This window comes from Corythoichthys intestinalis, chromosome 9 (genome assembly GCF_030265065.1).
Source record: "Corythoichthys intestinalis isolate RoL2023-P3 chromosome 9, ASM3026506v1, whole genome shotgun sequence".
In the NCBI taxonomy this organism is placed as follows: Eukaryota; Metazoa; Chordata; class Actinopteri; order Syngnathiformes; family Syngnathidae; genus Corythoichthys; species Corythoichthys intestinalis.
In genome coordinates this window covers 13,219,776-13,235,392 of record NC_080403.1, presented here as the reverse complement: position 1 = coordinate 13,235,392, position 15,617 = coordinate 13,219,776, and the positions used below count along the sequence as shown (strand labels likewise).

General features: G+C 40.8%; 1 protein-coding gene across 1 annotated transcript in view; it reads right to left on the bottom strand.

Annotated features, from left to right (window-relative positions):
* Positions 1–13,387, bottom strand: part of oxtra (oxytocin receptor a) — a 29,273-nt gene extending 15,886 nt beyond the window's left edge. Inside the window, exon 1 of the mRNA XM_057844805.1 lies at positions 12,315–13,387. Coding sequence (XP_057700788.1) covers positions 12,315–13,215 — 901 coding nt within the window. The 5' untranslated portion in view covers positions 13,216–13,387. The remainder of the gene's footprint in view (positions 1–12,314) is intronic.
* Between the last annotated feature and the right edge of the window lie 2,230 nt (positions 13,388–15,617).

Sequence of the window (15,617 nt, the reverse complement as noted above, 5' to 3'; positions counted from 1 at the left end):
TCATTCCAAATGTGTGCCTCAAATTCTTCCACACCAAAGTTATCTAAATATTAATTTTATAGACCTTGTACACGGGTGGGGAGGTACAGTGCCTTGCAAAAGTATTCGGCCCCCTTGAATCTTGCAACCTTTCGCCACATTTCAGGCTTCAAACATAAAGATATGAAATTTAATTTTTTTGTCAAGAATCAACAACAAGTGGGACACAATCGTGAAGTGGAACAACATTTATTGGATCATTTAAACTTTTTTAACAAATAAAAAACTGAAAAGTGGGGCGTGCAATATTATTCGGCCCCTTTACTTTCAGTGCAGCAAACTCACTCCAGAAGTTCAGTGAGGATCTCTGAATGATCCAATGTTGTCCTAAATGACCGATGATGATAAATAGAATCCACTTGTGTGTAATCAAGTCTCCGTATAAATGCACCTGCTCTGTGATAGTCTCAGGGTTCTGTTTAAAGCGCAGAGAGCATTATGAAAACCAAGGAACACACCAGGCAGGTCCGAGATACTGTTGTGGAGAAGTTTAAAGCCGGATTTGGATACAAAAAGATTTCCCAAGCTTTAAACATCTCAAGGAGCACTGTGCAAGCCATCATATTGAAATGGAAGGAGCATCAGACCACTGCAAATCTACCAAGACCCGGCCGTCCTTCCAAACTTTCTTCTCAAACAAGGAGAAAACTGATCAGAGATGCAGCCAAGAGGCCCATGATCACTCTGGATGAACTGCAGAGATCTACAGCTGAGGTGGGAGAGTCTGTCCATAGGACAACAATCAGTCGTACACTGCACAAATCTGGCCTTTATGGAAGAGTGGCAAGAAGAAAGCCATTTCTCAAAGATATCCATAAAAAGTCTCGTTTAAAGTTTGCCACAAGCCACCTGGGAGACACACCAAACATGTGGAAGAAGGTGCTCTGGTCAGATGAAACCAAAATTGAACTTTTTGGCCACAATGCAAAACGATATGTTTGGCGTAAAAGCAACACAGCTCATCACCCTGAACACACCATGCCCACTGTCAAACATGGTGGTGGCAGCATCATGGTTTGGGCCTGCTTTTCTTCAGCAGGGACAGGGAAGATGGTTAAAATTGACGGGAAGATGGATGCAGCCAAATACAGGAACATTCTGGAAGAAAACCTGTTGGTATCTGCACAAGACCTGAGACTGGGACGGAGATTTATCTTCCAACAGGACAATGATCCAAAACATAAAGCCAAATCTACAATGCAATGGTTCAAAAATAAACGTATCCAGGTGTTAGAATGGCCAAGTCAAAGTCCAGACCTGAATCCAATCGAGAATCTGTGGAAAGAGCTGAAGACTGCTGTTCACAAACACTCTCCATCCAACCTCACTGAGCTCGAGCTGTTTTGCAAGGAAGAATGGGTAAGAATGTCAGTCTCTCGATGTGCAAAACTGATAGAAACATACCCCAAGCGACTTGCAGCTGTAATTGGAGCAAAAGGTGGCGCTACAAAGTATTAACGCAAGGGGGCCGAAGAATATTGCACGCCCCACTTTTCAGTTTTTTATCTGTTAAAAAAGTTTAAATTATCCAATAAATTTTGTTCCACTTCACGATTGTGTCCCACTTGTTGTTGATTCTTGACAAAAAATTAAAATTTTATATCTTTATGTTTGAAGCCTGAAATGTGGCGAAAGGTTGCAAGGTTCAAGGGGGCCGAATACTTTTGCAAGGCACTGTAAGTGTAAATCAATCCTAAAGTTATGTTTGAGTGTGCTTTTGTGCCTAGTGAAAATAACAGATTTTTTTCTTTTTTAGTAGTCCCTTGCTACTTCGAGTTTCAAACTTTGCACCCTCAGTCCATCACAGAATTTTCTTTCCAATAAATACATAAATAAAAGAAAAGAAACTTGGAAGCCAAAACTTCAAGGCGCCGCGTGTGTCAATCATTGTTTAGCTTGTTAAGCATTTGCTGTGGCAACTCATTGTGTGTAAGTGAGTAGCGTGAGTGGATTTGAGTGGACTCGCTCAATAAAGCATTTAATAAAAACAAGCATTTTTCTACGTTATTCTTGTTTTAAAAAAATAATTCGGTTGCACAGTAATGTGTTTAAAACTTTTAAATATTACATTTGAAGTGCATTTACTAAATTTTAAGTACGTTTAATGATAACACTTTACAATAGGGGTCCCTTAATTAACATTATTTAATGCATTTTTAGACAATAACTAATGTTTAAGTAACATTACAATAATTAACATAATTGCTTATCTAACATTTATTAATGTATTAATTAACATGAGTTAAAGCATTAGTTAATGCATTAGTTAATGCATAACATGACAATAACTAATGGTTTGATAAAATAAAAAATTTAAAAAAGGCCTATATAAGGTTAGGGTTTAGGGTTAGGGTTTGATAATTTAAGCATTTATAATTTCTTAGTTAAGGAACACATGTGCTACACTTTACAATAAGGGTCAAAAAGCATTCAGTAATGGTTAATAAAGGTTAAGGGGGGGTGACTTAAGCATTTATAATTTCTTAGTTAAGGGTCACATTTGCTACACTTTACAATAAGGGTCCAAAAACATTCAGTAATAGTTAATGAAGGTTAAGTAATACTTATGAGGTACGTTCACGTGAAATAATACCATACTTAAGGTTAAGTTAGCAGCATCCAAGGACTCACAGAGCAATGTTTCTCATTTTAAAATAAAATAATCACTTATTAGTACCAGTATACATTAATAACTATTTATTAACATACTAATGTATATGTGAATTAATGTCACAGAGCAATGTTTCTCATTTTAAAATAAAATAATCACTTACTAGTACCAGTATACATTAATAACTATTTATTAACATACTAATGTATATGTGAATTAATGTTAAGTAATGTATTATATAGTATATTACATATTATAACATAACCTTAAGTATGGCATTATTTCACGTGAACGTACCTCATAAGTATTACTTAACCTTAATTAACCATTACTGAATGTTTTTGGACCCTTATTGTAAAGTGTAGCACATGTGTCCCTTAACTAAGAAATTATAAATGCTGAAGTTAACACACCCTAACCCTAAACCCTAACCCTATATTGGCCTATATATATTTTTAATTTTACCAAACTATTGGGTACTGCCTGGTTATGCGTAAACTAATGCATTAACTAATGTTAATTAATATATTACTAAATATTAAATACGGGATTATATAAATTATTATTATGTTATTTAAACATTAGTTATTGTCTTAAAATGCATTGCCTAATGCATTAAATTAATGCATTAACTCATATTAATTAATATATTCTCCGCGACCCTCGTGAGGAAAAGCGGCATGGAAAATGAATGAATGAATGAATAAATGTTACATAAGGGATTAATTTATTTATATCGCGTTTTTTTTTTTACTTATAGCAACAACGGGGGATCACTGTACTCACAAGACTACAGATACAGGCAAAAAAGATGGTGGTGCCAAATTTTCCATAAATGATCACAATGAGGGTCAGAAGTCCATTCCTTCAAAATAAAACATGTGTACTGATGACTTCAAATGTGGGAACATGCCTTGTAGCGTGTTTGGCCATTATGTAGGGTTTTACCATTTTAGATTTTCTCAAATTTGAAGATGAAAAATGCAATTATTTCAAATATCTTTGCTGTTTTGGAAAGATCATTGAAAGCAAAATAAGGACAGTGGAAAATGTGATTTTTGTCCCATGGTGCTTAAGTGACTTTTTCCTTGGATTGGCTCACATTTTAATTCTTCACTTTGTGATTACTGACAAGAAGCACTGTATAAACAGTGCTCTTTTAGCTTTTTTCTGTCTTGCTTTTTGATTTCTCACTGATTTCTGATGCAAGCTATTGGATTATCCATCCTTCCAATTTCTTTAAGATTCATCTGGGTCAGGTTTCCAAATTTGATCTATTTTATTTTATTTATCTACTGTATACCAGTGACGTGTAAAGGATGAATGAAATGATCTTCCTTACTCGATGGCAGGAAGTACAATTAACTTGTACCTGTTGGTAGTATTTCAGCTTTCAATCTTTACTTAAACAGGACCAATTTCACATTGGATTATCACTATGGACGTTTTTGAGTACACTGAACTAGGCAAATTCAGCACCATATTTTTGTCCTTATCTCACAAAAAAGTTTGGAAATACATAGATGAGTAGAAGTGTTCCTCATGCTGTGCACGCTAATGTCAATCAATCAATCAATCAATCAATCAATCAATCAATCAATCAATCAATCAATCAATCAATCAATCAATCAATCAATCAATTATATAATTATATTATACAATACAATTATATTATATAGCTCTTTACAAAACACAAAAGGTCCTCAAAGTGCTTTACAACAAAGACAAACATGGTTCAAGATAAATAAAAGGCAGGAATGTATTATACAATGGCATATGAATAAGCCACTACACTATTCCATAGTCAAAAATTAATTATTCAATGTGCATTTTTTAATGTGAAATTTTGTTTGGAAAGTCAACAAATTCAAGTTTAACCATCTTCACAATACCCATAGTTGATCCTACTTGAAAGTCCCACTACAATTCAAGATAAAACAATGTTATAACAATGGAAGTGCCATTTAATCTTACAAGCTATTTGTTGTCCTATAAATAATAAATAAATGAATAAATATATAAAAGTCAATTTCACCTTGATAAAAAATAAATAAATAAATATGACGACATATTTAAGCAATTATAGTTGTTCAATTCAAAGACAAATTCACATATTTTATAGATTAATAAATAATAAATTAATATTTCGTTATTTATTTTTTGTTTGTAATTATAATGGGAAAACAAAACCTTCACAATTTGCAGAAATTTAAATATTTAAAGAATGTATACCATTTTTATCATAAATACAGAATAATTGAGATTCTAAACTATGTACTGTATATATTAATTTATCAAATTGAATGACGGAAATAAAACTTTTCCACAATCTACTAATACATGCAATGTACCTTAATAGGATATCTTCTGTTTTCTATTCAATGCTGTCTGTTGCCTGTCTGAGTTGACATTAGTGTCAGTCTAATGCAGGGGTGTCCAAACTTTTTGCAAAGGGGGCCAGATTTGGTGTGTTAAAAATGTGGGGGGCCGACCTTGGCTGACGTCCTTTACGTAGAACAATATATTTAGCAAATTTTAGCAAGCCATTGTGTGTGTCACATTTGCTTTATTATTTTTTTGAATTAATAATTTCAGCAATCTCGCAACCAGCCTTTGTGGCTTACTCTTTCAAATCTCGGGCTCTTGCGAAATACTGCTGCCGTGAAATTAAACTAGCGTCAAGTTGCTTCAGTTTATCGCTATGTATCTTCCCTGTAATCTCGTCATACATGTCAGCCTGTCTTGTTTGGTAATATCGCCTCACATTGAACTCTTCAAAAGCAGCGACTGTCTCTTTGCAAATATGGCAGACACAGTTGTTGCGTATTTTAGAGAAGAAATAGTCCAATTTCCACCTATCCTTTGTCAGGGAATGCGCGGGAAGGCAGGTTGTGTGGACCCAAAAGCAGTGAAACAAAAATGTAAGGCAGGAGGCAGTGAACTCAAAAAAACGTTTTAATAATAACTAACAAAACTCACAAAGTTTAAACAAAAGGACTATGGATCAACAAAACTTACGTAAATGGATGGACAGGTACGCGAGGGTTTGGACGGGTCTTGACTTTGGCAAGGACAGACATAGACAATGACACAACAAGGAGTGACAAGAAACTGGGTCATTATATACGCAGACAAGGGGTAACGAGACGAGGAACAGCTGGGTAACACAGGTGGATGCAGATTGCGGGAGACACTGGGAAAACACACACAGGTGAGCGCAATGGGTAATCACAGGGACAAGTCACACTAGGAGAAACCAACACAAAACCTAACATCCTTGAAGCATCGGCCATCGCAATCAACTTTCTTTTTTTTGTTGATTGTCGCCATTTTAGAAAATTGCGAGTAAAGGGTCACACGGGGTAATGTTGCGTGGAGTGCCGCTGCCTTTTAGTGGGTAAATGAGGAGCAGCATTTAGTGTGTAAGCTACTTCATATGCTGGTAGCAGTGCTGCTGACCAATTTATTAAGTCTGTGTGTGGGCCAGACGTTATTGATTTTATGACAGAGGCTGGGGGCCGGATGAAATTTGTCCATGGGCCACATTTGGCCCCCGGGCCTGACTTTGGACATGTCTGGTCTAATGGAAAGTGATCTTCACGCAAGCAGCAGGCACTCAGGCCTATCTATGGTACACAAACACCGACACGTGGATCAGACGATTGTGGCCTTTCTGAGGGTTCTTCACGTGGACAAAAGCCATCAACCGCCTTTCTGCACAGATGTAGAAAAACGAATAAAAAAGTAGGGTAGGGGGAGCATGCTTTTTGCCAAGTTGGTCCTTTAAAATGCAGCACACTGCATTGAAGTGACTGCTTAGGTCCTGAGTAAATAATGTGGCTCGAGACTCAAAGATGGCATATACAATCGGTCACTTTGAACCTTTTACAGCAAGAGGAGAGACCAAACAAGAGAAATGGAGAATAATTTTCTCCCTCACAGTATGTTTACACTTTCCTAGCCACAATATTTCCCGATTCTTTTGTTTGGTCTGACTAGAGATTATTCAAACCCCTATTTTAGCCAATTAAGCGGTTATAGAAAAAGAAAAAAAATATGGAGAAGAATATTCTATATTTGCATTAAAAAAAAAAAAAAAAAAAGATCCATGAGACATACAGAACATGTTTTATTACTCAGCTAAACAGGAGGGGCAAATTATTTGGACCAACTTCGAGGCATAGTAGTTGTATGCCACAGGCTTATTATTTATAACCAAAAGAACGTGTGGCCAGGCCTGCACCCGTGGGGTCTGGCCAGAGCAGCCCGAAGAGGTAACGTGGACTCTCCTTCCCATGGGTTCACCACCTGTGGGAGGGCCAAGGAGGATGGGTGCGCAGGCAGGTGGGTGGCAGCCAAAGGAGGGGTCCTTGGCGGTCCGATTCCCGGCTGCAGAAGCTGGCTCTTAAGATGTGAAATGTCATCTCTCTGGTTGAGAAGGCACCCCAGCTAGAGGCAAGAGGTTGACAAGTTTGGACTCAATGTAGTCGGGCTCACCTCCACACATGGCTCGGGCTGTGGTACCAGTCCTCTCGAGGGCGGTTGGACACTCTTCCACTCTAGAGTTACCCACGGTGAGAGGCGACGAGCAGGTGTGGGCATACTTATTGCCCCCCGACTCGCCGCCTGTACATTGTGGTTCAACCCAGTAGACGAGAGTGTAGCCTCCCTCCGCCTTCGGGGAGGTCATGACTGTTGTTTGTGCTTATGCACCAAATAGCAGTTCACAGTACTCACCCTTTTTGGAGTTTCTTGGAGGGGGTGCTGGAGAGTGCTCCTTCTGGTGACTCCCCAGTTCTACTGGGGGACTTTAATGCTCAAGTGGGCAATGACACTGAGACCTGGAGGGGTGTGATTGGGAAAAATACCCCCCCCCCCGATCAGAACCTGAGGGGTGTTCTATTGTTAGATTTCTGCGTCCGTCACAGATTGTCAATAATGAAAAGTATGTTCAAAAATAAGGGTGTCCATATGTGCACTTGGCACCAGGACACCCTAGGGTGCAGTTCGATGATTGACTTTGTAGTTGTGTCATCGGACTTGCAGCCGCATGTCTTGGACACTCACGTGAAGAGAGGAGGGGACCTGTTAACCAATCACAACCTGGTGGGGAGTTGGCTTCGATGGTGAGGGAAGATACCGGTCCAGCCTGGCAGACCCAAACGTTTTGTGAGGGTTTGCTAGGAACGCTTGGCAGAGTCCCCTGTCTGGAAGACTTTCAACTCACATCTCCATCAGAGCTTCGCCCATATCCAGGGAAAGGCGGGGGATATTGAGTTCGAGTGGAGCATGTTCCGCGTCTCTATTGCTGAGGCGGCGACTGAAGCTGCGGCCGCAAGGACGTCAGTGCCTGTCGTGGCGGCAACCCCAGAACCCGCTGGTGGACACCAGTGATGATGGATGCCGTCAACCTATGGAAGTCGTCCTATCGTGCCTCTCTGGCATGTGGGACCGCAGAGGCAGCTGTCAAGTACCGGCTGTCCAAGCAACACGCGGCTTTCATGGTAACTGAGGCAAAAACACGGGCATGGAGGAGCCATGGAGAACGACTACCGGACGGCTTCAAAGAAATTCTGGTCCACCATCCGACGTCTCAGGAGGGGAAAGCAGTGCACCACCAACACTGTGTATATTATGGATGGGGTGCTGCTGACCTCGACCTGGGATGTTGTGAGTCGGTGGGCCAAATAATTTAAAGACCTCAACTCCACCGACACGCCTTCCCATGAGGAAGCAGAGCCTGGGGACGCCTCCTATCTCTGGGGTTGAAGTCACTGAGGTGGTTAAAAAGCTCCTCGGTGGCAAGGCCCCAGGGCTGGATGAGATACGCCTGGAGTTTCTAAAGACACTGGTAGTTGTGGGGTTGTCTTGGTTGACATGCCTCTACAACATAGCATGGACATCGTGGACAGTGCCTCTGGATTGACAGACCTGGGTGGTGGTCCCTCTTTTTTTTTTTTTTTTAAAGGGGGACCGGAGGTTGTATTCCAATTGTAGGGGGATCGCACTCCTCAGCCTGCCTGGGACGGTTTACTCAGGGGTCTTGGAGAGGAGGGTCCGTCGCGAAGTGGAATCTCAGATTCAGGACGAGCAGTATGATTTTCGTCTGGGCCGCAGAACAGTGGATCAGGTCTATACCCTCAGCAGGGTTCTTGGGGGGGAGGGGTCATGAGAGCTCGCCTAATCACGTTACATGTGTTTTGTGGACTCGGACAAGGCATTCGACATGGTCCCCGGGGGAGTCCTGTGGCGGGTGCTCTGGGAGTATGGGATGTCGGAATCCCTGATATGGAGTGGCTGGTCCCTGTATGACCGGTGTCAAAGTTTGGTCCGTGTAGCCGGTTGTAAGTCGGATCCATTTCCAGTGAGGGTTGGACTCCGCTAAGGCTGCCCTTTGTCACCGGTTCTGTTCATAACTTTTATGGACAGAATATCTAAGCGGTGGCCTCACTATTGCATCTCTGCTTTTTGCAGATTATGTAGTGTTGTTGGTTTCATCAAGCCGTGACCTTCAACTCTCACTGGAGCGGTTCGCAGCCGAGTGTGAAGCAGTCGGGATGAGAGTCAGCACTTCCCAATTCCGAGACCATGATCCTCGGTCAGGAAAAGGTGGAATGCCCTCTCCGGGTCAGGGATGAGGTTCTTTCCCAAGTGGAAGAGTTCAACTATCTGGGGGTCTTGTTCACGAGTGACGGAAAAGGGGAACGGAAAATCGACAGGCGGATCGGTGCCACGTCTGCAGTGATGCGGACTCTGCATCAGTCCGTCGTGGTGAAGAGGGAGCTGAGCCAAAAGGCAAAGCTCTCTATTTACCGGTCGATCTACGTTCCTACTCTCACCTTTGGTCAAGAGCTGTGGGTCGTGAACGAAAGAATAAGTTCCCCGATACTAGCGGCCAAAATGAGTTTCCTCCGCAGGGTGTCCGGGCTGTTCCTTAGAAATAAGGTCAGAAACTTGGTCATCTTGGATGGGTTCGGAGTAGAGCCGCTACTCCTCCGCATCAAAAGGAGGCAAATGAGGTGGCTCGGGCATCTGATTAGGATGCCTCCAGGGCGCCTCCCTGGTGAGGTGTTCCGGGCATGTCCCACTAAAAGGAGGCCATGGGGACGACCCAGGACAAGCTGGTGAGACTGTCTCCCGGCTGGGCGTGGAACGGCTTGGGATCCCCAAAGAATAAAGGGGTGGAGAGAAAATGGATGGATGGATTGCCTGAATTCATTATATAATGTAAATAAGGTTGCTTAAATGTTGGTGGGGACAATTTGAGCATCGTGAAAAGTTGATAGTGTTATGTCGTTACCGTCCCTATGCAAACCTACGCCCTTGCCAGAAAGACTTTCCCTAGCATTGCAAGACTGCCTGCTCTAGGAGTTTTGTTTTTCATTAGTGTTGGTAGAAGCAGGTCTTTGAGAGACCTGCCATGGATATTCCCAATTTCCAGACAACAACGCTGTGTAAAGTTGACATAAAGTCTAAAGTTGACACTGTCTGCATAAATAAAACAAGGGACAAGCTCAATATGCAAATAAGAAGACTGTTAATGCGGCAGCACAGGGAGGGCCTATGTCCAACACAACCATGACCGCTGGGACTGTATGCTGGATGTCATGCTTCACAGCTTATTGCTGTTAAATGTCAACGAGGTGATCTAATGTAGCCCCACAGGGCACACGTAAAGCTTGTGAGTGTGCGGTCGTGCACACTAACTTGATGAATGATTAGCTGTCTGACACTGTGCAGCGCAATGGGTGACACAGGACACATGGGGAAGCATGTCTTGTGCATTCTAAAACGAACACTCAGTGCATTTTGGAAACCAAAACAAATATATTTAAATGTGTGTGTAGACAGCCAGACAGATGCGATAAAAGTCGTCCAAGCTTGCCTTTGTCGACCTCGCTTTATGTACTGGGACACAGCTCGCTCCCAATTGTGATTCATGACAGCTTGTACATTGGATCATATCAAATTGTGGAGTCGTTTCTTATGAAGTGATATACTGTAGTTATTAGTACAAGTTATAGTTTACCATTTTTTCCTGCCATTACTGAGCCAAGGCGCATACATCTGCTTTACATTTGAAAACTGTTATGGCATACCAACAAAAATAGTAAAAAAATAAATAAATGAAATAAAAATCAGGATGGTCTTGTCTCAACATACTCCCAAAACCAATCAATCACTTTCCGATATCCCAAATAACAAATGTGTAAGCTCCACAACTATTTAATGTGTTGCCCACCCATTTGTACAAAATTAGACAACCAATTAACCTGCCTGTTTCTGAAAATATGTTTAGGAAGAAGGAATTTCAACAAATTTGGCCTCAATAGCAACAGTTTGGCAGTTTCAATGTACCATATGGTGTTGAGTGGAATAACATTTAATTGTTTTGCTTGTCACCAGCCATCATTTACACTGATAGATAACAATGATTCATTACTCTGACTGTATACATAAGAATTAAATTGTAATGTCCTGTTGCACACCTGCAGATCTATCACAACAACTTGGCCCAGAATGGGGAATCACAGCAAGTTTTTACAATTGGAAAAAAAAAAAACCTTCTACAATGATTTAAAGAAAATGTAGTGCACTTATAAGTCAATTAAAATATAACTAAATACATAAATGTTTAAGAACAAACAGTTTTAAAAAGAATAAATGCAGATACTTTGTGTTTAACAGTTATATACCAGAACTGTATTTAGCAAATGTAGTGTTGCAGATGAAAAAGAAAGTCATCACATTATGCACAGTTCGAACAATTAATTCAGTGACTATTTTGCAGATCACTTGAAATATACTAATAGAGAAGTACTTGTACTGTTGTAATACATGTCAAATGACCTAACTTAGAATATGTCTCCATTTCTGTGGCTCATTTCTGTTTTCTGATTGTAGCATTGTCGTGGTCAATCACACCTATTGGTGTTTTCAATCAAGTCCGGAGATGCAGTTTTATATTTTATTAATTAATAAATTAATTAATTGATTAATTAACATTATTATTTTATGACCACAAACAGCACAGGCCTGAAAATAACTATATATTATGCATAATTAAAAACTTGACTATAAGGAAAGGAGCCTAGGAAGAATGCACAATGTGCATATAAAGGGGAAAGAAAGTAGATACTGAGTTGTTTTACTTAAAAAAAAATAAAATAAAATAAAATAAAATAATGAATTGTTTATCCATCCCATTATATTAATTGTCCTCACAATGAGGTGAGCTGGAGCTTTTCCTCACTGACTATGTGCAAAAAATAGGCTACACCATGCCAACAATCAGAAGGTAGACAAACAATTAGTCACGTTAAAATTCAACAGTTAGTCTGTAATGAACCCACAATAAAAATGAAAAAAAAACCAAACCAAAAAAAAAAAAAAAACATTGAATCCAAGAAAACCTAAAATTTGGAACTGGCAAGCTGCATGACGTGGGTGCCACTTTCAACTGTGCATTAATCATCCAATTTCATTCAGTTGGTCAGAAAGTGATTGCTTAGGGAAAAAGAAATGTTCATCTCTCTTTACGTATATGCACAGTGAGATTGTCTGGCGGTATCGTGAAATTGGGGGCTAAGGGGTATAAGGGGAACACGATATAGTCTGCGTGCAGATTGGAGAGAATATAAGTGAAATACTGATTTGCACTCACCCTCGCGTGGAGCGGCGGGGTCCCAGGCGGACCACATCTGCACGGAGAAGAAGGGGGTCCAGCACACGATGTAGGCCAGCACGATCACAAAAGTCATTTTGACGGTGGTCATCTTGGCTTTGGAGATGAGCTTGACGCTGCTAACGCGCGCCAACGTGCTGCCTCCTTTTCCGCTCTTGGGCGTCAGGCTGATGCACTGCTCCCGCCGGGTCTTCAGCTTAAAGTTTTGCCATATCTTGAAGCTGATCAGGCCGTAGCAGACGCTCAGAATTCCCACCGGGATAATATAAATAGTCAGGCTGATCCACGTAATGTACGCCTTGGCACCCCACGGCTTGATAAAGTCGGCCCAGCAGTCGTGCACCCCGGAGCCAATCTCCCGGAGGGAGAAGATGAACAATTGCGGCACGCTGAAGAGCATGCTCAAGCTCCAGGAGAGCACCACGTAGAAGCGGTCCTTCCTCCTGTGCAGGGAGCGCAGAGGCTGGCAGATAGCCAGGCACCTGTCTACCGACATGAGCACCAGCATATAGGTGGAGGCGAACATGCCCACCACTTGCAGGTACTTGACCAACCTGCACACCAGATCCGGCCCGTAGAAGCGGAAGGTGATGTCCCAGATGAGTTGAGGCAGGACCTGGAAGACGGCCACTACCAGGTCGGCGATACTCAGGTGCTTCATGAAGTAGTACATGCGCGACTGGCTGTGCTTGGCGCTGTGGATGGCCGCCAGGACGCACAGGTTACCGGTGAGCGCCAGGAAGAGAATCAGTGCCAGGACGGTCACCTCCACCTTGGCCACCTCCTCATTCCTCTTCAGGGGATTTGTCTGGTTGGGCTCGGACGACCACGACTCGTTCAGCGGCAACAAGTCACTTTGGTTCAAATAATAGCTCTCCATTGGCGAATATGTGCGTCAAACCAAAAAACCTCCAAACATCCTTGGCAAATAAATGCAATTCAGATGCATTGGTCCAATCAGTACCAAACTCGGTTTTCCACTATAACAGTTAACCAAAACAATTAAAAACGCACTTGTCGTTCAAATCAAATCCTCCTCATCAATGTCAAGCAGAAATCCTAACAGAGGGGAGAAAAAAGTGGGTGAAAGTGCTGCAAAAAAAAAGGAGCTCTAACATCCGGCTCGCTAAGACTGGCAATGGGCAGTAGAGGAGCAGCGCAACAGCCTATGTGTGCTTTTGTGTAGGAGCCAACGACGCGTCCCACTAAGCAGACTTCAACGTCACAGCCACCAGGGGACGCCGCGCACCAGTTGTGCGTGTGTGCTCGCTCACGGTCTATTGCGCGCACCACACCCACACAAATGCCGTCATCAAGTCTGAAAACAGTAACCTTCTGTGTAGTATTAAAGATAGCTATTAATAGAAATAAAGTGCTGCGATGCGTATAAAGATAGACCTCTTAAATAATAATAATATCAATAATGATCTTTATTAACTCTTAAGGGACAGTGGACACCTATTTAAAAGTTGACACAAGAGACCTTTAGCCCTACATGGGCAGGTGACTATTTCTGATCATTGAGAAAAGCTTTTTTTGGGGACACTTAAGACCGTTAACCCTTCATAGGGCAAGTGACTATTTTTGGTCATTAAAACAAATCTTAAATATTAGCAGTTGGTATTGTTGTTGTTTTTAATTATTAATCATTGCTGTATTATTAATATGAATGTTATATATTTATAAATACATTTTTATATTAATACAATGTGAATAAAAGCTAAATTAATTGAATTTAAATTGAAAATTGAATGAATACAGTGGAACCTCTACAGTGGTATCAAAAATATCTGAACCTTTTGGAATCTCTCACATTTCTGCATAAAATCACCATCAAATGATCTGATCTTTTTAAAAATCACACAGATGAAAAAATAGTGTCTGCTTTAACTAAAATCACCCAAATATTCCCGATTGATCGGGTCCGATCGTGTCATTTTCAAAGTATCGGAATCGGCAAAGAAATATTGGACATGCCTTTTTTTAATATATATATATTTTTTAATTAAATCGTTTTCTAATTGTATTTAACGTTACAGACATAATATGTTACACTCATTCAGAGTCTTTAGGCTTAAGGTAAGGTTATCAAATTTATCCCAATAAAGGCAGTAATTAATTTTTTAAAAAATGTATCACGTTGAAATATTTAATGCAATTAATGCATGCGCTGCACGACCAACTCACGCATTGTCGCGCTCAATCTGTAATGCCGCCGTTTTATCTATATAGAGAGCTAAAAGACAGCGTAAAATGAGTAGAGTGAATTTTGGCAGCCTTAGGAGCCTTTTTTTAATTGGCTAAAGCCTTACAATCCCTCTCCCTACGATTAGAAATTTTGTGGGAAGCAATGTGGGGAAGCAAGATAGCAATTGATCTTTTTCTTGACACCCTATGTTTTTTCCCAACGCAGAGAAGATATATCAATTGTTAGCACTACGCACAGTCATGGTTGCTAAAGGCGTGTCACATCCACCCATTATGCATTTGGGCATGGCTACAGTATCATTTACTGAAAGCTCAACAAATACACTAGATGGCAATATTTAGTCACAATATACAAAGTCACAAGTCTTTCTATCCGTGGATCCCTCTCACAGAAAGAATGTTAATTAATGTAAATGCCATCTTGAGGATTTATTGTCATAATAAACAAATACAGTACTTGTATGTATGTATGTATGTATGTATGTATGTATGTATGTATGTATGTATGTATGTATGTATGTATGTATGTATGTATGTATGTATGTATGTACTGTATGTTGAATGTATATATTCGTCTGAGTTTTATTCATTTTTTTATGCATTGCCAAAATGTATGTGATTGGGAAAAATCGGGAATGATTGGAATTGAATCGGGAGCAAAAAAAAGCAATCGGATCGGGAAATATCGGGATCGGCAGATACTCAAACTAAAATGATCGGGATCGGATCGGGAGCAAAAAAACATGATCGGAACAACCCTAGTTTTCATATTTTAAAGAGGATAGTATGCAAAAAATGACATAAGGGGAAAAAGTGAACCATAACATTTAATATTTTGTGGCCACCCCTTTGGCAGCAATAACTTCAACCAGACGCTTATTGTAGCCGCAGATCAATCTTGGACATCGATCAGGACTAATCTTGGCCCATTGTTCTCTACAAAACTGCTGTAGTTCAGTCAGATTCCTGGGATATCTGGCATGAATCGCTGTCTTTAGGTCAGTACTTCTCAAATAGTGGGGCGGAGAATAAAGTGTTATTGCACATCTGCTGAGTGGGCGGCAGTGGCGCTCT